We start from the raw sequence: 24,247 nt of genomic DNA, 5'->3' as shown, positions 1-24,247 counted from the left end.
CAGGGTGGGAAACTATGTACTTAATATATCTAGCTATGATTAGATCAGTTATAGATAATGGTTGTATTGTTTATGGTTCCGCTGCTACGGCAGTGCTTGGAAAATTAGACACTGTGCAGTCCAAAGCACTTAGACTCTGTTGTGGAGCTTTTAGAACAACATCAGTCCCGGCATTATGTGTGGAGATGGGAGAAGTGCCTCTGCATTTAAGACAAATTCAGTTGGGCCTGCAGTATTGGGTAAAATTAAATAGATTCAATCACAGCTGTCCATCAAAGTGTCTTTTGCAGGGGAAGTCGGAGCACCAAAGTAAAATTAAAAGATACCCATTTTTAGATTTGGTTAATAACTGGGCTGTGAAATTCAAACTGACCGAGGAAGACATAGTTGGCCAAATTTGCCTGCCACCCATCCCTTTTTGGCTCTTTCCAGAACCAGAAGTAGACCTATTCCTCCTTTTTCAGCTTAAAGGAAGCAGTGCAATTTCATCAGCGTTGATCACAAATGAATATTTAAATAATAAATGGGGATATTATCTGAAGATTTTTACTGATGGCTCAGTGGACCCAGAGAGCAGTAGGCAGGATTTGGGAAGTATGTGTCTCAACTTGGAGTTAAGATTGGTCACCAGGTTTTAGATGGTGTTTCTGTCTTTGCAACAGAATTATTAGTAATCCTCTGGGCCGTATGGTGGATAGAAGACTCTCAACCACGTAGGGTTATCATCTGTTCGGATTCTGCTGCTGCCTTAGAGTCTATAAAAGGGAGTTAATCAAAAGCTCATCTTGACATAGTTACTGATATTCTCTTAGAGTTGTTTAGAGTAGGGAAGATGGGTTGTGCAGTTAGATTTTCATGGATACCTAGGCACACTGGGGTGGAGGGAAATGAAATTGTGGATGGCATTGCAAAGTCTTCCTTACAGAGCAGGCAAGTAGAAATTAGAGTTCTCCTAGGCAGAGCAGAAATGAGAAGTAGGATTAAAAAAGGTATAGAGAAGAAGTGGCAGGAGGATTGGAAAAATGAATTAAGGGACAGGCATTATTTTTCTAGTCACCCACTAGTTAAAAAGGTCTCAGACTGTTACCTTTTAAGTCGTAGAGATATGGTGAAACTTGTAAGACTTGGATTGGGGTATTGTGAGTTAAACTATTATTTAAAGATAACAGGAAAACATCCCACTGGATTATGTGACTGTGGTAGTCCAGAGACAGTCCAGCATGTTTTGCTGAGTTGTGATCAATATAAAATTGAAAGAAGCATGTTGTTCAAGAGGCTATCTGGCTTAAATTTATTTTGGTTTTCTATTAAATCTTTGTTTGGCCATCAAGAGAATCAACATCTGATTGAAGAGTTTGTTATTCAGTTTATACGTGAGACTAGGTTGTATTCCAGAATTTGAGTTCCTTGAAGTTCTATAATTAATTATACCTCCTGTGGAGGGCTGTAATATGCCTAGATGCGTCTAAACAGCTGGAAATAGAAGAAGAAGAAGAAGAAGAAAAAGAAACCAGAGGATGGGCAAGGGGTGTAAATGAGAGGGACAGAAATTCCAGCATCTGCAGAGTTCCTCGTGTCTGGTACAAATAGATGTCAGATAAAATAGACTAGAGATTTGTTTTTGTTTTTATTTGATATTTCCTCCTGGTGCTCTGGTTTCCTCCTCATCCAAAGACATACCAGTGAGTCCGTGAATTGGCTTTTGTAAATTGTCTATGATTAGCTTAGGGTGTTGCTGGTTTGTGCGGCTTGAAGGGCGTATTCTGCGCGGTATCTCTAAATAAATCAATAGTTAGAAACGTAGAAAACCTACAGCATAATATAGGCCCTTCGGCCCTCAATGCTGTGCCTAACATGTCCTTACTTTAGAGATTACCTAGGGTTACCCATAGCCCTCTATTTTTCTAAGCTCCATGTACCTATCCAGGAGTCTCTTAAAAGACCCCATCGTATCCGCCTCCATCACCGTTGCCGGCAGCCCATTCCACGCACTCACCACTCTCTGCGTAAAAAACTTACCCTTGACATCTCCTCTGTACTTACTTCCAAGCACCTTAAACCTGTGCCCTCTCATTTTAGTTAAAAAAAAGATTTCCAGCATTGGTGATTTATTATTCCTCTTGCCATGTGAAGTATTGACATTCATTTGTCGCTAGATGGCACCGGTCCTTCAGTGCGCCGGCTGACCACGGAAGGGAATGCTGGGATACTGGAGGAATGTGTTGTCAACGCGCTGTGACCTGGGATAGCGGCGGACTCGATGGGAAGAAGTGGTTGATGTGGAGTTGGGCGGTTTCAGGTTAAGCTGAGTGTGGAAACCTGTCAGCGAACGTGCAGGGTAAGGAAGCGACCGGTAGTGGAGAGGCTGGGTGTAGTAAATAAACCGGGGAGATTGTTGCCCGCGGGACAGGCGTTGGCGTTGGGCCGGTGGGACGTGCACCTCACTGGGGTTGGTGGTTGGGGTAAGCTCCCCGCCTTCTTCCGGACCTTGTGTGTCACAGACTGCCGTCCTGGAACATCGGGAAAGCGGTATCTGACTCCTAGTTGCTCCTGGAGATAGTTGACTAAACCTGGGCCGAGTTTCTAGTGAGATTCAGGGTTTGTAAATGAAACGTTGTCTCAATAAAACGACTCCTGTTCTCGTGAACTGCCCTTCGGTTAAATAATGTTAGTATTTAGGTGTTTAAAATCTTAACGTTGTGGTGCTTTTTGGAAGCAACTTCCTTATAGGTACAAAAAATCAACACTGATTTAAGATTTGAATCTTGCTTGATAAATAGGTAAAATTTCAGACAGTGCTGCTCTCTTGAGGTTCTTGTCAGAGCAACCGCTTTGAGCTTCACTTTTACTTTAACTCAGGTTGCGAAGACGAAAACATTTGACGTGCACTGCTTTGTCAAACCTACAGGGTGTAAAGGTGAGGATTGTACAGCCTTTTTAATAGGGACTTTCAACTGTAGAGTGAGTTTATAATCAGAAGGACACTCATCGTAGGAAACTTTCATGATTTTCCTTTGTTATGGAATGGAAAGTTTATTCTATCATGGCACAGTATCATGGATCACATAACCTCTTCCTGTGCTGTGATGTTCGATGTTCTACTGTGGTTCTTGCCTCTTTTGTACCTCAGTGGGAAATATACTTGTAGAGCTAATGTGTGGGAACAACTATGATGGTGACACTTCGTGCATCAGTGTTTGATGGCTAATACTAGGAAACTCTTGGAAAGCTTCTGATGGGTCTGTTTGTAGCATTTCAAAACATTGTCAAATGTTTTTCATTAAGCAAAAAATCCTTGCTCTGCCATTGAAGCATTAATTCTGAAATGTTCTTTGATCACACTTCCTGGGACACCATGTGATGCATGTAGTTATAACTTTAAATCATGTTAAATCAATCTAATTTCTGTTATTCATTAATCCACCTTTTAATATAGTAATTTATATTTCTGGACCAACTTTTTGAGTTTTACACCATGTGATTTACAATACTAGGATAAAAATTCAAATTTCATTGCTCTTCCTCATGTGGTGTCAACTGCATACTAAACACACAATCGCAATTTTAAGTCATTTGAAAAGTGTGTTCTTTCTTTCCATTGGTAGTTCGGGTGTTTTTATTTTAATATTTGGTTTCATCATTGTTTTAAGGGACCAATATTTATTTGGAGATAAAACGTGGAGTAGGCCTTTCGAGCCATGCTGCCTCAGCAGACCCATCAGAAACCCCAAACTCAACCCTCACCTAATCATGGGACAATTTACAATGACTGATTAACCCATGAACCGATACATCTTTGGACTGTGGGAGGAAACTGGAACATCTGGAGAAAGTGCTCTCATTCCACAGGGAGGAAATACAGATGACATCGGAATTGAACTCTTTGAGCTGTAATAGGGGTGCATTAACTGCTACATTATGGTGGTGTACTGTGCTATTGATTCTGTCTTGAATTTTTTTTAGGTGGTCCTTATTTTCCAATGTAGGCTAGCACTTGCAAGTGCATTTTGAATGGTGTCAATATTGCAAGTCGAGCTAAAATCTTCACTGCTGGCTTTGCAACAAATCAATTGTGGAAGGTGTTAAGTGTGATTAAGGTCAATCTTGTGCCTATTCTTCATTGTAAGCAGGATAGGACTAATAAGACATATGAGTTAACTCTCCACAACATACAATTTAAGAACACAGCAAGTGGCATTTTGCAACCTGTCACTGAAAGAACATCACTGCATATAAGTGTTGCAAGAAGAGTGAGTACATGTTGGTAAAAGTATCTATTTTGTATGAGCTAAGAATGATACAATATCAGACCAACTCCTGAAGTCACACGATAAATATACGAATAGTTGCTGCAAACTATTCCCATTCCTTGCTCTTCTTGACTAGCCTCATCACCTAACATCTTGTTGTAATATCCCATCTGGAAAGGGACTGCTCCTAGCATGTTCTATCCTTATCTATGCCGTCAGCTCCTACTTGTGTTTTAGCTAACAGCTGTTCTTCCAAAGTTCAAAGTAAATTTATTATCAGTGTACATATCTGTCACGATATACAACCCTGAGATCCATTTTCTTGTGACCATGCGCAGTAAATCTATTGAATATAACCATAAAAGAATTAATGAAAAACTGCACCAACTTTGGCGTTTAACCAGTGTGCAAAAGACAACAAGCTGCAAATGCAAAAAGAAAGAAAGAATAATATATATGGAGAACATGACATGAAAAGTCCTTGAAAGTCAGTTCAGTTCAGTGATGGGCGAGTGAAGTTATCCCCGAAAGTTGAAGAGCCTGATGGTTGAGAGGTAATAAATATTCCTGAACTTGGTGGTGTGAGTCCTGAAGCTCCTGTGTTACCTTCCTGATGGCATTAGCAAGAAGAGAGTATGTTCTGGGTGCTGGGGGGTCCCTGATGATAGATACTGCTTTCCTGCGACAGCAGAATTAGGCCATTTGGCCTGTCAAGTCTGCTATTTCATCATGGGTGATCCATTTTCCCTCTCAGCCCCAGTCTCCTGCCTCCCCCAACCCCGTATCCCTTCATGCCCTAAACAAAAGTTCAAAACCAATAAGTTTGTTTTAATATGTGGACTGATGGCATTCATTGTATCACCTTTCTTGATGTATAAAACATAAACAGTTAATTGAGGCATTGAGTTTAAGAGTGGGAGCTTGTGTTGCAGCTTTCGAAAACTGGTTTGGTTGCATCTATAGTATTACATTCAGTTCTGTTTGCCCCATTATAGGAAGGATGTGGAGGCTTTGGACTGTATGCAGAAGAGGTTTACCAGGATCCTGTTTGGATGAAACGGCATGTGTTATAAGGAGAGACCATAAGACATAAGAGCAGAATTAGGCTATTCAGCCCATTGTGTTTGTTCCGCCATTCCATCGTGGCTGATCCCAGATCCCACTCAACCCCATACACCTGCCTTCTCGCCGTATCCTTTGATGCCCTGACTGATCAGGAAACTGTCACCTTCCTCCTTAAATATACCCACGGACTTGACCTCCACTGCAGACTGTGGCAGAGCATCCCACAGATTCACTACTCTCTGGCTAAAAAAACAGTTCCTCCTTACCTCAGTTCTCAAAGATCGCTCCTCAATTTTGAGGCAGTGCCCTCTAGTTCTGGAAACCCCCACCATAGGAAACATCCTCTCCACATCTGCCCTATCTAGTCCTTTCACCATTTGGTAGGTTTCAATGAGATCGCTGGACAAACATTGGTTGTTTTCTCTGGAGCGATGGAGGCTGAGGGGAGAACTGTTAGAGGTTTATAATATTGTAAGAGGCAATGATAGAATAGGCAACTAGTATTTTTTCCCCCAGTGTCAAAATGTCTAATACCAGAGGCCATGCATTTAAGATGAGGATGATGTTAAAAGCGATGATTGCAGCAGGGTTTTTTATAACAATGGTGGGCGCCTGGAATGTGCTACCAGGGACAGCGGTGGGGGATAAGTTCAACACGCTGCTAGGCACATAAATGTGCAGAAGATAGAGGGATATGGACATTATGCAGGCAACAGGGATTGGTTTATTTAGGGGTCAGTAGTTTGGCACAGCATCGTGGCTGAAGGGCCTGTTCCTGTGAGCTTCTGTTATATGAACACAACGCATGAACAGCTACTTCAAACCATGATGTTTGTGCTGATCATCATGCCAGTTTAAGCTATTCCAGTTTGCCTGAAGGTCTATATCCAGAATCAGAATCGGGTTTAATATCACTGGCATATATCGTGAAATTTGCAGTTCTGCAGCAGCAGTACATTGCGATACATAATTCCAACTCAACTTGCAAATAAACCTTTAGGGAATCCTGCATGAGGACTCCCAAGTGTCTTTGCACCTCTGATTTCTGGATTTTCTCCTTGTTTAGAAAGTTGTCTACACCTTTATTCCTTCTACCAAAGTGCATACGCTTCCCTAGACTGAATTCTATCTGCCATTTCTTTGCCCATTCTCCTAATCTAAGTCGTTCGGCAGACTCCCTGCTTCCTCGATACTACCTGTCCCTCCACCTATCTTTGTCTTGGCCACAAAGCCATCAATTCGACTATCCAAATTAATGACGTAATATGAAAAGAAGCGGACCTAACACCAGTTGTTGTGGGACACCTCGTCACCAGCAGCTGAAGTGCTACTCTACATCCTGTGGATGTGCATGTTTGTGTTAACTGCAATTTTTTTAAGCTATGTGCCAGTAATGTTTTAATTTTGGCACTTTAAAAGTTAGAAATGTAACAGTTGATTTGCATGTTGAAAGCTTGTGGGACTTGTGTCCTTATTTTTTGCTAAGATTATCGTAATCTTTCCAAAACAGCTAACAGTAGGGCACAACTCCCTTCTGCCCCGTATGGTATGAGCTGTACTTAGCATATATTTAGTTATTCTGGGGATTAGTCTGCTGATGGTGTTCAGTGATTTTATTACTGTACTTCTGTTCTGTCCTGCTGTGGTTGAGAGACTTTAAATACTCTGTCTCAAAGAATAGGGTTTGTAGTTTCTTTTGATCTTAAGCCTAGTTTGGCCTGAGGAATCAGTACTTGTTCCCCTCTCCTGTTTAGATCTGCATTAGCTGTGTGATACCAAATTTTAATGTTATAAGGTCATAATATTTTGAATTAAATGGTAAACAATTGCGGTAGTTAGAGTGAAGTAGTTTATTTCAATTACACATTCACAATGAGATACATTTTGAAGGAGAAAATAAAAAAGAGAAATGTTATGGCTTCCCAACACCTGTGATTCCATTGAAATCAGTTAAATTCATATTGCCATAAAACACCTGGGGAAATCGGCAGCTCAAAGTTCAAAGTACATATGTCACCATATATAACACTGAGATTTATTTTATTGTGGGCATACTCAATAAATCTATAGAAAAATAACCATAACAGAATCAATGAAAGATTGCCCAACTAGGGTGTTCAGTCAGAGTGCAGAAGACAACAAACTGTGAAAATGCAAAAAGGAGAAATAATAAATCTTGAGAACATGAGAAGAAGAGTCCTTGAAAGTGAGTCCATTGGCTGTGGGAACATCTCAGTGACGGGGCAAGTGAAGTTGAGTGAAGTTATCCCCTTGGTTTCGAGCTTGTATGTCCTCTATGCTGATTCATCACCACCTTTGATTCAGTCTATGCCAGCAGTGTTGTCAGCAAACTTGAATATGGCACTGGAGCGCTTGCATTTTAGTACTTCTAAGAGTAAGTGGGGGGGGGGGGTGGAATTGTGGATTACAAACTGTGTCTTCCCATTTAGCTTCTCAACCCTGTTAAAGTAGGTGTTAGCCATTCTTCCTGCATGTGTTGCACCATTTGATGTTCCACATTTTGATTGCCTAATCACTAATAGGAACAACAGGCTTGAGCTGGTGGAAGTAAAACTTGTGTGCTGCTTTCACATGCTTTCTGTTCTATATTTTGTTAAGTAGGATATTGCCTGCATTCTTCCCTGAGGTACATGAAATCCACCTGAAAGGTGTATGCGGGTGCTTAATGTTCCAGGGTTTTGATGTTTTAGGGGAGGAGTTGCACTACTAATCAAGAACAATATCACAGCTACACTTCAAAGAAGTCTCAGCCAATGAGTCAATATGTGTAGGACTCTAGAAATATTCAATCATCCTGCGACACAATTACAGCTTGGGGTGTTCTGGAGTTCAGAGTTTAATTCTGGCGCTGTTCTGTAAGGAGTCTCTCTATGGAATGCATGGGTTTTCCCTGGGTGCTCCAGTTTCCCCTCTCAGTTCAAAGCTGTACCGGGTAGGTGAATTGGTGATTGTAAATTGTCTTATGATAAGGTTAGGGGTAATCGGTTGTGGGGTGGCATGGCTGGAAGGGCCTACTCCTTGCTGTACCACTGAATAAATTCTGTTGCGGTTATGCTTTTGACTATCTAATAGTCACTGGGATATTGAGGAAAAGATGTAGACAGAATGGGGAAAGGCCAAATGGGCTGTGTTGCACTTTGAGAGATCAAATGCAAAGAGACATTACACAGTTAATGCCAGGTCCTTTAACAGTGTTGCCGTGCAGATGGTTCCAAGTCTAGAGCTGCCTCAAAGTGGCTGCACAGATTAATAGCCTGGTAAAGTAGGCACATATGCTTGCCTTCATAATTTGAGACATTGTGTTGAAGAGTCAGAAGGTTATAATGCAACTTTATAAAACTGCTTAGGCCTCGTTTGGAGTATTGCATTCAATTACAGTCACCCATTAAAGGAAGCATGTGGAGGCTTTGGAGAGGGTGTTTAGAGATTTACCAGAATGCTACCTAGGATTAGAAGGCATGTGATATAGAGAGGTTGAACAAAACTTGGGCTGTTTTCTCCGGAGTGGCAGAGGCTGAGGTTTGTAAAAATTCTGAGGAGCATAGAGCTGGTATCTTTCCTGGGGATGTAATATCTAATACTAGAGGGCATGCATTTAAGGGGAAAATTCAAAGCAGATGTGCAGAGCGAGGTTCTTGCAGAAAGTGGTGGGTCCCTGGAGTGTGCTGCCTAGGGTGGTAGCGGAGTCAAATATGATAGAGGTGCTTAACAGGTTCATAGGCACAAGAATGTGCAGAGAATGGAGGGAAATGGACGTTGTGTAGGCAGCAGCGATTAGTGTAGTTAGGCATTCAATTAGTTTGGCACAACACCAAAGTGCCTGTGCTGTATTGTTATGTTCTAAAGGAATTAGAGCCAATAGGGGCCAAAAAAAGTCTTTAAATAGGATTCAAGAAAAGATGAAGAACTATGAAGCATGTGCAGGCAAAAGAAATTAGTGTCATTCTGCTTAATAAATTTGGTACAAAATCATGGGTTGAAGGGCCTGATCCTGTGATGTACCTTTTTATGTTCTGACATGCAAACTTTTAATCAAAAAGTCAGGGTCTTTCTTTCCCTGAGGAAGAATTTGGTGGACCAAGGCCCCCTCAATCTGATGGCACAAGGCAGGAAAACAGTTGGTAAAATGATGAAGCAATATCCTTATCTTTGCCACCTTTGGAAACTGTCAAGAATTTTCACTCTGCTAATTAGAAAAATAAAATAAAAGAACTCCTTCAGCACTTTTGGAATTACTTTAACAGTATATTACCCCAAACATGACTTTAAAATTGTGAAATCTTTTTGTATTTGACCCAGACCCTGACCCGGATCTGGGCCATACCCTCCAAATATCCAGACCTGCCTCCCGGTTTTTTTGCACTACCTTGCTTTCCCTTTTCTATTTTCTATTTATGATTTATAATTTAAAATTTTAATATTTACTATTGATTTGTACTCCAGGGAGCACGAAGAGCAGAATCAAATATCGCTGTGATGATTATACGCTCTAGTATCAATTGTTTGGCGACAATAAAGTATTTCTTCATTGCAGCTGTGAATCATAACCAGGTTTAAATTGCCTTGTGAAATTGATGGGAAATTTTTGTCAGACTGGGCTTCATGCGTGTAGCAGACTTGCTGACATTTCGAATGGTACAAGCTCTGAGTGGAATCATTGATATTTTTTGAGCATATTCTAACCTTGCGTTTCTACCAGGCCTTCTGGTTTTCAACATTATATTTTGGGCAGTGCATAGCATTTGGTTCCGTCATTTGAACAGTATTTGACTGGTAGAGTTTGATCCATCATTTCAGTTTTCACTGTGTTGATGATGAGCATATCTTTTTGGCAAATTTATTTGAAGTGTAAAACTTAAACTACAGCTTGAATGCTTGTGCTTTAGATTACTGGAGTTGGATTCAAGAAATAGATTGGCTTTATTATGTATATGTTGATCATCCTTGACTTCTTGATCTTTAGTTTGGCATTCTACTGAAATTGGTGTGAATCCATTTCTCTTAATTATGTGTCGCAATTAGTAATTAGGTTGTTGTTTATTTTCATTCTTCATTCTGTGATCTATTTCTGTTTAAAGGTGGCATGTGAATGAACTCATACACAATGATTTCTACACACACATCTGAAAACTCTGTCACACCCAGAGAAGTTAAACAGGTAAGGGGAAGTACATTAACTAATAAATAAGATACATGTCTGTTATTTGTTTCATTTGTAAAGGTCATTATTGATAAGTTGAATAAATGAACTAAATAACCCAAATGATATGATTTGTAGAATATTTCTTTTAGACTGAGTTGAACAGTTCCATCCTTTTTATCCCGCATAATAATGGATCAATGTGTCCAAGTAAAGCAGCAAATTACTTTTTACAACCTGAGAGCAGTGAGATGTTTTCACAAGAAATGTTTCACGCTGGCTTGGCACCAGCTAGATGGTGGCGAGAGCATGTGACATTGGAGGATACATTTTGAAATCCTTACATCCTAGTGTACACATCAGTGTTTGGATAGTAAACAATAAAGCAATAGCAACAATATTTAGAAATGTTATTTTTCAATTGTTTTTTAAAAAATAATTTTCTAAAATACTTGCTATACTTCAATCTATCTGATATAGTTTTATTAATAGTAAAACAATTAATACACGCAAATAAGCAAAAGGACATCCTTTTTCCCTTTTAAAGTAAAGGTCCATAATTATTGTTACTACCTCATTAATCAGTGATAATCCCTGCTCAAAATTACTGTAACATGCAAGAGTTTTTTTTTAGAAGATTATTGCCAATTTGGGCACATCTCTCAAAGCAGTTCACCAATCCTTCTCTAGACCTTTTCTATTCATGTACAGTGTGTTCCAAATCTCTTTTAAATGTTATAATTGTACTCTGCTCTGTCACTTCCACTGACAGCTTCCATATACCCATCTCTCTCTCTGTGGAAAAGCATGCCCCTCAGGTTCCCTTTAAATCTTACCTTAAATTTATGCAATCTAGTTTTAGACTTCCCTGCCTGAGAAAATGATTCTGATCACCCATCTTATCTACTATCTTCATGATTTTATAAACCTCTTCGAGGTCACCCCTCAGCCTCAGGTGCTCCTGGGGAAACAGTTCCAGTCTCCTTATAACTGAATCTCACCAGGGTAATGTCCCTGTGAATATTTTCTGTACTTCCTCTTAATCATATGCTTCCTTTTACATGGTGTCTCATTTTTTGTACTCGATGCACCCTTCTGGTAATTTTGAGCAGGGATTGATCTGATAAGGATAAGCAGTCTATGATGTTTCACTTTCATTAACCCAAGGTTACAAGCAGTATTGCTTTAGGGCTGTTTCTTCCAGCCTTCTAAACAAGCTTTTGTTTTGTTTTGTCCAACTAAGACTGGTTTAAAATAGTCTAATCGGGTCATCTAAACTCTGGACTCAGGCAATCAGATCACAAGCTGTTCCTTCTGCATGCCTGCCACTCTACATGATAAACAGCTTCTTATCTGAGAATGTTCTCAGGTTTAGCAGATCATTAGCAGAAACTCTTTGTGTCCACGTTCAACTACTCTGATTAAGTTATCCCAGAGCAAGAACCAGTTCACCAAATAGTTCACAAAATGGCAATGGCAAGAACAGTTTCACAAAATGGCCACCTCCATTCCTGCAACCACATGGTAAGAGCAAAGACTTCTGCTTTGTCTGTTTCCACTGCCCTTGCCTCATTCCTGTTCACTGATTTGTAGGTTGTAGATTTGGCCAGAGAGAACTACAATTCATTCTTTGGTGGTCTTGATTTTGAGTGCAAAGTTGTTGTTTCAATACCACTCACCCAGCTGATACTTCGCTGCTGTGTGCCTCCTCATCACCATATGTGATTCTGCCAGCACCAGATGCCCTTCTTTAATAAAAGCAGAGTAGTAATCTATTTTATTTTAATTAGAGTACAGCTTGGAGTATGCTCTTCCAGCCCTTCGAACCACGCTGCCAGCAACCTACCGATTTAACCCTAGACTAATCACGGGACAATTTGCAATGACCAATTAACCTACTAACTGGTGCGTCTTTGGATTGTGGGAGGAAACTGGAGCACCCGGAGGAAACCCATGCAATCCACAGGGAGAACATACAAAGTCCTTAGAGACAACGCGGGGATTAAACTGCAAACTCCGATGCCTCGAGCTGTAATAGCATTATGCTAACTCCTATGCTATTATGGCATTAAGGCACATATTACCCTCTCTCCAGTCTTCTAGTACCTCTCCCAGGGCCCCAGCAATTTCTTTCCTGGCTTCCCACAGTGTTTTAAGATGCAGTAGGTCATGCCCTGTGGATTTACCCACCTTTAAATGTCTCAACCCGCCAAGGCTGTCTCTTTCATAATATCTTTTAAGTTCCAGGGCATCAATATTTTCCTTCCTGAATTCCTTGTTTCCATGACCTTTCCCATGGTAAATATAGACAAGAGGTATGATTGAAGACTTCATCCTTGTATTTTAACAATGATTCTAATGAGATATACTCCTTTCCCAGTTACCCTTTTGGTTCTTAATATATAACCTCTCAGGATTTTCCTTTGTCTGCTAATGATATCTCGTGGCCTTTTTGCCCTTCTTGTTTCCTTCTTAATTGCGTCCTTGCATCTTTTGTACTCAAGAGATTTACTTGATTCCAACTGATACCTGACATGCCTGGTATGTGGTTTTTGCAGTTTTGCTTTGGTGTGGATGCTATAATGATTTTCTCGAAATCATTCTGCCATTTTATTTTAGGATGAGCTGTGAGTGAACAACCAATTGCTGACTGTGATGTTAGATTCATGGCTCTTGTGTATGATTTTTTTGAAATAGAACTAAGTAACTTTGTGTTTTCAGCGAATAAAGAAAAAACTGGCCCATTCCCTGAAGTGCTTACAGAAGCGGTATGTAAATACGGACAGTGTCGTAACCAGTGATGATTGCGATGCAAATCTGCTGTGCTGTGTCATGGAATCGATATTTGTGCATGGATTGAAATCGAAGCACATTAAAACAAATGGAGGAAAGCAAGGGCAGAGAAGCGGTCGAGCTCCTCTTCCACAGCCTGTCTTTTGGACTCTGCTTAAAACGGTCACTCACCAGTAAGTTGCTGCAATTTTGTTCAACTAATTCACGTTCCAGCACTTAACTCAAAATTGAATGCTAATTTTATGTGGGTTTTGGTCCTCATTGGTTTAAAAGCACCGAGTAATTATGTACAATTTTTCTTGATCTGTATTACATGATGTTACTTATTTTTTAGGTTTTTAACTATCCTAATTTTGTGCATAATTAGCTTTCAAGATATAGTTGGGGGCTGAGCACAAAATTGGTTTGTGGGAAGTGTATTTGTTTGTTTTTGTTAGCTGCTGAATTGTAATCAATAGGGTGCAGAATTGGTTCAAGCCAATTATTTTCTGACATTTGGGAAGCAAAGGCTAAGGCAACAAATTAGAACAATAAGCTTTTGTTAAGATTCCTTTTTTTTTCTGTCTTACTGTACCTAGTGTAGTAAATGGCTGTTGTGTGTTCTTTATGCCAGATGTTGGAGTCCTGGGAGACCCAGAGTCTCCCAGGGAACTACATCTGTGTGAAGTGTATCCAGCTGTAGCTCCTTTGAAGACAATGTTGGAGATCTGGAGCAGCAGCTGGATGACCTTCGACTTGTATGGAAGAGTGAGGAGATAATTGATCAGAGCTACAGGAGGTGAGTAGCTGGGTTACTGTCAGGAGAAATGGAAATGTAAATAGGCAGTTAGTGCAGAGCACCCCTGCTCTGAGCCTGTACTTGCTGGAATTTAGAAGGATGAGGAGGAATCTCATGGAAACCTTCTGAATGTTGAGGGGCTTGGACATGGTAGATGTGGAGGCCAGGTCATTGGGTGTATTTAAGGCAGAGCTTGATAGGTTCTTGATTGGACACGGAATCAAAGGTTACAGGGAGAAGGCTGAGGAGGGGATAAAAAGGATTAGTCATGATTGAATGGCAGAGCAGACTTGATGGGACAAATGGCCTAATTCTGCTCCTATGTCTTATGCTCTTATGGTCTCTTATGAAATACGTCCAAAACTGTTGTGCCTATTTGCTTTGACATCTTTTCTCCCTTAGCACCATCATAAACTATCGAAATATTCAGTAGAATGTTTTTATCTCGAGCTAGGTTCAGGAGTAGGGCACGTGATTATTATTTTGGATAACCACTTCCATTTGAAATCTGTCAGTGATTTATTCTGGTGTGAATGTGACTCATTATGTGATCTTGAGACGTGTTCCTAAGCTGCTTTGTTATTTAAACAATTGTATGCTTACTCACCTCGATGAACCATTTAGTGCTTAATCAGTGACTCTATTTACCATAAGACATAGGAGCAGAATTAGGCCATTCGGCCCATCGAGTCCATTTACAGGACTTAAGTACTAATACACAAGTATTAAAATTTTTTTTGGAAAACTCACTGTATTATATATTGTGCATGTAATTGTTATGAAAATAATTCACCACTTCATTTTTTGGCATTGTTAGCCATAGAGTAGGTACTGCATGGTGTTTATTGGTATAAATTTAACAGTTTCTCATCATCCCTACTAGAGCATAGGCCACTGACATCAGCTCGCTAGAGTCCTCTGTCCTAGGCCAGTCTTTTAAGTTTTACCAGGTGTAACCCATCTTGGTGTGTCCTTCCTCTCCCAGGAATGAGGTTTTTGGAGCTTATATTGGCATTTCTGTAGCATTGGGTTTTACAGGATGGAGTTGCTAGCCGCATGGTGAACCCTCTTCCTTTTACAGCTGGGCTTGGGACCACCCATGGCGGATTTGCCTGATTGTAGCTTTAATATTTAATATTTTATTTTAGAGAAATGGCATTTTCTTTGTTCATTAAATAAAATGGCATAGATGTGCGATTGATTTTTTTTCTTCTTGCATCTTTTTAATATACCACTCACTGGTTTTATGTGCCATTTAATTTTGAACAATGAATAATTCAAGCTAGTTATATTCATTTGTTTCATTTAATGTATTGTGAAGCAGATTATCCAAACAATTTTATACAAGTCTGCTAACACAGAAGATAACAGTAACAAGCAGCCCTTTTCCTTGCATATTATGTATAAATGCAGAAATCAGGGATTGAATTTTGGCTTCAAAAGAGCCAAAACAACTTCCTTGCAGGAGCAATCCCCACCCTAGGTTTTCCACATGCAAATCCCAGCATGAGAAGGAGCTAGAGCAAGTCTATCCTACAGACATGGAGAACAAAATTGGCAACCAGTTAAGTTGTGCTATTTTGCTCAGCCAGCTGTCAGTGCTTTGAAAATCTTTGAATGTTTCTGAATGGTTTACACTTCAAGAAATCATGCTTAATCATGTTATACTTGGAAAAATCATGACAATTTTTTTAAATCCAAATTTAAAACTATGTAAATAATTTGAAAAAAAATGTAAATAAATTCCCATCACCCTCACTGTCATTTCTATCTATTGAAATTAATCAAATTATTGTTCCAGAGGTAAGTCTAAACCAATTCAACAGTTTAATTAAAGGGGATTGGTTGGGTTTATGCTCGACTTCTGAAATTTATGAAGAGTTGAATATCGGAGTATAATCAGCAAAACTCTCAAATTTACTGAAACTACTAATACTTATGTTCATGCAACAGAGCTGTTCACTTCCCTTGAAATCATCGACCATCTTTTGTGTGCATTGCTCACTAGTTACCACTTGCTGCACTGGGACTTCTGAGCTCTGTACAGGGATCCTGAACTTTGTGACTGCAGGGAATTGCTGATGCTACTCTAGAAAATCTGAGCCATTGTTATTTGGCAAGAGTGATGTTAGGATTTTTTTTTTAAGCTCTAACTGCAAATTTGTTTGCAATTATATTTTCAAATACTGATTCTATTTTTTAAAAATTATCTTGCAGTGATGTTGTGACAGAGCTGGAACAGTTGAACTTTATTAACACTGATGTTGGACGGTGTCGGGCATGGGTGAGACTTGCGCTTAATGATGGCTTGATGGAGTGTTACTTAGTGTCCCTGCTTCGTGAGAAGGACAGCTTAAATGACTTCTATCATCCTGTGGCCTTACTTCTGGATTCAGAAGACAGTGAAGTTCTACTGAGCTATCTGCAAGGTCTGTCATCTCTTTCATTTACTTTGTCTTATAAATCAGCTGTGCTAAATGAATGGACTGCCACTCCCCTTGCATTGGCTGGCTTATGCTCCAGCCCAGAACTGTCAGAAGCCATATCGCCAAACTTTAATGAAGGAAGAAGGAAAAGCTCTTGGGATTCAGTGTCTCAGTCATCTGGTTCTGATATAATTGAAGTGACTCATACCAGTTCCACAGCTATGCACAGCAGCCACCAGCTGGGCAAACTAAAATCTGCATCCTCTACATTAAGTTTGGAGACAACTGGATCATCCCAGCTTTCTTCCAGTCTGAGCTCTGACAGTCTCCTTCAGTCCAATGGAATGAAAAGTCCTGACCAAACTACTGAGGAATTGTGGTCATGTGATACAGACAAAGGCATTGCAAGTGCTGAGAGCTCCAGCAAATCTCTGCATGTGTAAGTTTCACTTTTTTCTTTTATGTCTCATTGCTGTACTTTATGCCATTTTCTTTTCACTTGTAAAACAAGTTAGGTTGACAGCCAGAAAAAGAGAATGATGCAGTTCTGCAGCTCAAGCTGCATCTGCAGGAAAAGAAGCAGAACTGGCATTTCAGATATTAAATCATTCCAGCATTGAGCTATCAAGTAAATACTTCCAGTATTTCCAGAATTTTTTTTATTTTGGTCAGATTGTCATTTAAAAAATCTAAGGGATTTTTCACTGTATTCTCTGGAAGATTAACTTTGTGGATACTATCATATTTAAAAAATATTAAATTGACAATTTATTTGTCAGAAATGAAGTTTATTTTGGTCCATAAGGATTGTGGTGTAGGACTTGTGACAGTTGATTTTGGGTGCTAGTTATGTCAGTTGACAGCTCAAACGCCATCGAATTCAAGACTTAGTCATGTGGTTTTATCAGCATGTTTCCCATACAAACATAGAAATAAAAGCTGAAAATGACCACAGCGACCTTTTGAGCCAGCTCCACCATTCAGTACACTTGTGTCCAATCCTGTGTCTTGTCCACTTCGCTCACTGGTTTCCCATATTAACTGATTCCCCTGGTGTCTTAAAAAGTCAAGATGGCTCTTAATAAATGAGCAATGAACATTCAGAAGTCCCTAGTACTGTAGTATAGAAAATTACAAAGGTTTTCAACCCTCAGTTCAATCCTCAGACTTCTGTTTTTATCTTGCTCCTTGCTTTTTATCCTGATACTATGCATCACAGTTTTAGATTCTGCATCAGAGGCAGCAGTTTCTTACTGCTTTTTGGTGTCTCAGACAACTTGTCATTATTTCCTACCCTGGTTTGTCAACATTTTACCTTTGACTTAACTAGAAAAATCTGTAACTTAATAGTGATATACAGGATCTGAGTGTTTTTCATGGGATCCATCAAGAATTTTGAATCGATTAAAAACACATTTCAGAATTGTTTATACTTTGAGCTTTTTTTGTTTGGGAGTTCATCATTTGGACATTCCATTCATGATAGTCACCTAACTTTTGATCATTGTTTTTAAAAGTTGTACTAGGTTATAAGTTGTCTCCTTTCTTGGTATAGCAAAATAACTGAAGTTTGCCTTTGAAGTTTAGGCTTTACTTTGTACAGTACATTAGGGCCCATTCCTTGCACTTAGATAACATTGGCTTGATTCCAGTTTTTTAAAAATAAAACAGTGTGTGGCACATTCTGAAAATGGTGAATTCATTTTGTAAATTGTGCTGTTGAAAACCCAGTTCTACCCTAGCTCAACCTAATCTCATGTTGATTCCCACGTATAACACTTTCTCTTGTTACTCTTCTCTGGAGTATAGGATTTCCCTGTGTTGATACATTTTCCTTGGACTTTAGCAGAATGAGAGGTGATCTCAATGAAATATACAGTATAAGATTTTTGTTGAATCTCAACAGGAGATATTGAGAAGCTGTGAATCAAGAGGTAGTGATAATGTTTGGTTAAGCAGAAATCCTTCAGAAGTTAGAAATTTTATTTTGTAAACCTACATTTCAGGAAATTTTCTTGTAAATGTTTGATCACTATTTGTGAATGCTGAAAGAATTGAGGTAGAAAATCAATTCTGTCATATTGATTTATGATCCAGTTAAAGGGATGTTATAGTTGTCCTCTGCTTGTGTTTCTTGTTTTATGCCTCATTACGATTTAATCTATTTCGATCTTGAACTCTATGCTCCTTACATGGTGTGACTTGTGCAGTGTTTTGGCCTTAATTTATACCCAAATTGGTGATGATAAATCTCTCATGTTGCTTCTTAAGAGAGGATTGGAGTCATGAAGATAATTTGATGCTATTTTCTTGTTTTCCCCTCTTACCAGTTTGTCTTGCAGTCAAGGCCAGTTTTTCATCTGTTGGTGATGCTTTTGTTCAAAATAAGTAGAAAACAAGGCCCTTAAACTTGTTGCATAAATGAATTGCATTGTCTAGATATGTGCTCTGTTCAGACCATTTGAGTCTGTCTAAGGCACAGATTAATTTCCCTGTTATAGCTGAGATAGGCAAAGAGTTGCTCATTTTTCTTTCTCTTAAAAAAAGTCTTCGCATGCATAATATGTGTCAAGACAGTGTAGGAAAGTTAATATAACATTAAGTAAACATTGCCTGTCAATCATCACTGCAGTGCATTAAACAATGTCCATGCTGGCTTGGTATTTTAGCTTGCAGGTGCCTTGCAGTTCTCATCACTGTCTTTTCAATGTGAAAATTATGCATTAATGCTGTTTAAGACAAGTTTTGACATGAGCGACCATTTGTAATGAAAGTCCTACCCATTGTTTGTAGTCGGGAGCTTAACATCCAAGGATACAGATTGTATCGCTAGGACAGACAGATGGGGGTGGGGTGTCTCTGTTGATAAAAAATTAAATCAAATCATTAAAAAGAGGTAACATAGGATCAGAAGATGTTTAATCACTGTGGGTAGAGTTAAGAAATTGCAAGGGTAAAAAAATTCCTGATGGGAGTTATATACAGGCTTCCAAACAGTAGCCAGGATGTTGAATATAAATTTCAATGGGAAATAAAAAAAGGAATGTCAAAAGGGCAATGTTATGATTGTATCGGGAGATTTCAATATGCAGGTTGATTGGGAAAATCAGTTTGGTGCTGGATCCCAAGAGAGGGAATTTGTAGAATGCTCATGAGATGACTTTTTAGAACAGCTTGTGATTGAGCCCATGAAGGAAAAGACAATTCTGGATTGGGTGTTGTGTAATGAACCAGATTTGATTAGGGAGCTTAAGGTAAAAGAGACAGTGATCATAATATGGTATAATTCACCCTACAGTTTAGGAGGGAGAAGGTAAAATCAGATGTATCAGTATTACAGTGGAGTAAAGAGAGTTACAGAGACGTGAGCGAAGAGCTGACCAAAGTTGATTGGAAGGGGACACTAGCAGGGATGATGGCAGAACAGTAATGGGTGGAATTTCTGGGGACAATTCGGAAAGCACAGTATAGATGTATGCCAAAGTGTTCTAAAGGGAGGATGAGGCAACTGAGGGTGACGAGCGAAGTTAAGGACAGCATAAAAGCAAAAAAGAGGGCATTTAATATAGCAATAATTAGTGGGAAGTTAGATGATTAGGAAGCCTTTTAAAAACTAGTAGAAAACAATTAAAAACCATAAGGAGAAAAAAAATTAATTACGAAGGTAAACAATCCAAAAAAAAATCAGAGAATCCCAAAAATGTTTTGAGATATACTGTATAAAGAGTAAAAGAGAGGTGAATGTGGGTATTGGACCACTGGAAAATGATGCTAGTGAGGTAATGGGGGACAAAATTGACAGATGAATATAATAAGTGTTTTGCATGAGTCTCTGCTGTGGGAGATGCTAGAAGAATGGGCAGAAGTACGTTTAGTTGCTATTCTAAGGAGAAGGTACTTGGGAAGCTGTAAGGTCTGAAGGTAAGTAGGTCACCTGGACTGGATAGACAACACCCTAAAGTTTTGAGAGTGGTAGCTGAAGAGATTGTGGATATATTAGTAATGATCTTTCAAGAATCTACTAGATTGTGAAATTGCAGAAGTCACTCAACACTTTTAAGAAGGGAAGGAGGCAGGAGGAAGGACATTATAGGCCAGTTAGCCTGACCTCAGTGGTTGGGAAGATTTTGGAGTCCATTATTAAGGAAGAGGTTTCAGGGTACTTGGCATATGATAATATAGGCGAAAGTCAGCACGGTTTCCTTAAGGGGAAATCTTGCTTCACAAATCTGTTGGAATTCTTTGGGAAAATAACAGTCAGGGTAGATGAAGGAGAGTCAGTGGATAATGTTTACTTGGATTTTCAAGAGGCCTTTGAAAAGATGCTGTGCATAAACCTGCTGAGCAAATTAAGAGCCCATGGTATTACAGGAAAGATGCTAGCATGGATAGAAGATTGGCTGACTACCAGGAGGCAAAGAGTGGGAATAAAGGGGGCTTTTCATTGATTCCCAGTGTCAAATGGTGTTCTGCAGGAGTTGATGTTGGGACTGCCGCTTTTCGAGTTATATGTCAATGATTTGGATGACAGAATTGATGGCTTTGTGGCCATGTTTGCAGATGATACAAAGATCGGTGAAGGGGCAGATAGTGTTGAAGCAGGATGTCTGTAGAAGGGCAAATTGGAGGAACAGGCAAAGCAGTGGCAGCTGGAATGTACGTAGGGAAGTGTATGGTCATGCACTTTGGTAGAAGGAGTAAAGGTATAGATTATTTCTAAATGGGGAGAAAATTTAAAAATCAAAGGGACATGGGAGTTCTTTTGCAGGATTCTCTAAAGGTTAACTTGAGTCAGTGGTAAGGAAGGCAAATGCAGTGTTGGTATTCATTACGAGAGCACTAGAATATAAGAGCAAGGATGTGATGCTGAGGCTTTATAAGTCATTGGTGATACTGCACTAGGAGCATTATGAGCAATTTTGGGCCCCTCATCAAAAAAAGTTGTGTGCTGGTATTGGAGAGAGTCCACAGGGGGCTCGTGAGAATGATTTCAGGTATGCTTGGGCTAACATAGAAGGAATATTTGTACTTGTAGAAGTTTAGAAAAAAGTTGGGGGGGGGTGGGAGAGGAATCTCATTGAAACTATTTGAATATTGAAAGGCCTAGATAGAGTGGATTTGAAGAGGATGTTTCCTATAGTGGGGGAGTCTAGGACCAGAGGACATTTTCCTTCTAACTTATTTTTCATAAAGTACTCTTCTACCTTTCCTTAATAATCAATAGTTAGGTTGTCGTCATACTGGCAGATGAGGCTCATCAGCTGTGGTTGGCAGTTCATCTAGAAGAAGGAAATCTGATCATAAACCTCCGCTGCCTTGTGAGTGTATCCACTCATGGGGAAGGCTTTGGGAGTAAACCCCAAGGGGAAAAATCTGGAGCTGGAGTCTCTAAGGCAGTCCTACATTGAGTTTAATGTTGACTGGCAACTGCTGCAACACTGCTGGTACCAAACTGTATTGGTTTCTGCCATTCCTTTGGGTTCATCAGATGCGTGGACAGGGAGAGCTGCTACATGGCAACAGCTTGCTCTCCATATCTTACTTCCCAGGTTTGTGTATCTCGATAGCCAGGACACAATATCCATGATCGGCTCTGACTGACGGAGACTTCAGACGTTGTACTGAAATATTATAAAAATGCAGTTCTTATCATTTTGTGTACTTCCCTTTTTGTTGCTCTTCATCTATTTAGAACATTTATATCTCAGATCTGCCTTTCAGCGAAATGTTTTTTTTTCTTTCAGGATCTTTGTACTGCTTCTGCTTTCTGTTTTCTGAAGTGGTGTGAAAGTGGAAGTAGATTGCAAAATCAGCTGTGATCTTAATGAACTCCATAATTGGCTCACCTGCTATTGGTTTTGAGGTACTTCAAACTAATCTTGAGGCACTACAGATAGTCTTCATTCAACGACAACTTGTGGGGAAGTGCAGGCTGCAGCACCAACTGCCAAACGTGGCCTTTATTGAACTTGCCAAAAGCTTTGGTTCTGTCAGCGGGGAGGGATTGTGAAGCATGATATTCCAATTCAACAGAAATTTGTCTGCGTCTTAAATTTGTGTTGTAATAACATGCAAGCCATGGCCCAAACTAGTTCCCCAACATAGCCAATCTACAAAGATTTGTATTGAGCAAAGCTGCTTTAAGCCCCACTAACTCGGTGGTAGAGCAAGCTGGACCAGAACAACTTACTGTAATTCTACAGTCATGCCACTCGGGGGCAGGCTATATATGGACACCTTGGGAAAGGCAAGCTTGTGTAGCACAGGTCAATGGATACGATTAAATATTCCTGTTTTGGCCTGATACAGCTGAGAATCAAAACTGCTTCCAAGGTCTGTACAGTTAATAAGGATGTTTTAATGCGATTGAATAAGCTATCACTGCCTGTCGAGTCTCTCAAAAGCAGAAGTGGAGGTGTATGCCTCATAATCAACTCCTCTTGGTACACAAATGTGTCAGTGCTGTCCCAGTTCTGCTAACCAGATCTGGAATATCTCGGAATTAAGTGCAGTCCATTTTACCTGACGCGAGAGATTTCTGTGATCATTTCAATAGCGGTGTACATTCCACCTCAGGCCAATGTCAAACAGGCTGTAGATTATCTGAACAATGGGGCTAACATACACAAAACAGCACACCCTGACAACTTCATCATTTTAGGGGATTTTAACCAGGCCAGCCTGAAAAAGTCACTAAATAGTTACCATCAACAAGTCACTTGTCGTACCCGAGGAAACAACACACTGGATCACTGTTACATCGCCATCAAGAATGCCAACTGTGCTATTCCATGCCCTCACTTCGGAAAGTCTGATCACCTGGCTGTACTTCTACTCCCTGAGTATAGGCAGAGACTGAAGACTGCGGCACCAGTAGTGAGGACCAAGAAGGTATGGACAAGGGAAGCATAGGAACACTTACAGGACTGCTTTGAATTGGTGGACTGAATCTGGATGAGTATGCAGCAGTTGTTACCAAGTTCATTAAAATCTGTATGGATGAGTGTGTGCCTATGAAAACTTGCTGTATATTCCCAAGCCAAAAGCCGTGGTTGAATCAGGAGGTATATTGTCTGCTCAGGGCTAGATCTGTGGCACAGAAGTCTGGTGGCACAGGTCTGTCTTGCGGAGAAAGCCGGATAAGACTTGCGGAGGGCTATCTCAAGAGCGAAGAAACAGTTTTGAGTGAGGTTGGGGGTGACATTGGATGTATGTCAACCCTGGCAGAGTTTGCAGGGCATTACTTCTTACAAAGCGAAACCCAATAGCATGAATGGCAGCGATGCTTCACTACCAATGAGCTCAACACCTTCTATGCACGCTTTGAAGGGGAGAATATAACTACAGGTGTGAAAATCCCTCCTGCTCCTGGTGACTGTCATTTCTGTCTCTGAGACCAATGTTAGGCTGTCTTTAAGGTGGGTGAACCCTCATGGAGTACCTGGTAAGGCTCTGAAAACTTGTGCCAACCAACTGGCAGGAGTATTCAAGGACATTTTCAACCACTCACTGCTACGGCTAGAAGCTCCCTCTGCTTTAAAAAAGGCAACAATTATACCAGTGTCCAAGAAGAGTAGTGTGAGCTGCTTTAATGACTATTGCCCAGTAGCACTCACATCTACAGTGTTGAAGTGCTTTGAGAGGTTGGTCATGACTAGACTGAACTCCTGCCTCAGCAAGCACCTGGACCCATTGCAATTTGCCTATCTCCACAATAGCTCAACGGTAGACACAATCTCAAGGGGCTCTTCACATGGTCTTAGATCACCTGGAC

General features: G+C 40.0%; 1 protein-coding gene across 4 annotated transcripts in view; it reads left to right on the top strand.

Moving 5' to 3' along the window:
* The first annotated feature begins 2,224 nt into the window (after positions 1–2,224).
* The window catches only part of plekhm1 (pleckstrin homology domain containing, family M (with RUN domain) member 1), a 65,881-nt gene continuing 43,858 nt past the window's right edge, over positions 2,225–24,247 (top strand). For all 4 annotated transcript variants that reach the window (XR_011883947.1, XM_072249685.1, XM_072249684.1 and 1 more), the window contains exons 1-4: positions 2,225–2,338; positions 10,415–10,494; positions 13,198–13,442; positions 16,265–16,912. Coding sequence is in view for 3 of the 4 variants with exons in the window: in XM_072249685.1 (XP_072105786.1) it covers positions 10,426–10,494; positions 13,198–13,442; positions 16,265–16,912 (962 nt within the window). In the remaining variant the exon portion in view is untranslated. The remainder of the gene's footprint in view (positions 2,339–10,414; positions 10,495–13,197; positions 13,443–16,264; positions 16,913–24,247) is intronic.

The sequence above is a fragment of the Mobula birostris genome, chromosome X (assembly GCF_030028105.1).
Source record: "Mobula birostris isolate sMobBir1 chromosome X, sMobBir1.hap1, whole genome shotgun sequence".
NCBI lineage: Eukaryota > Metazoa > Chordata > Chondrichthyes > Myliobatiformes > Myliobatidae > Mobula > Mobula birostris.
Note: the sequence above shows the minus strand (reverse complement) of the source record. Positions and strands in the feature narration are given on the sequence as shown.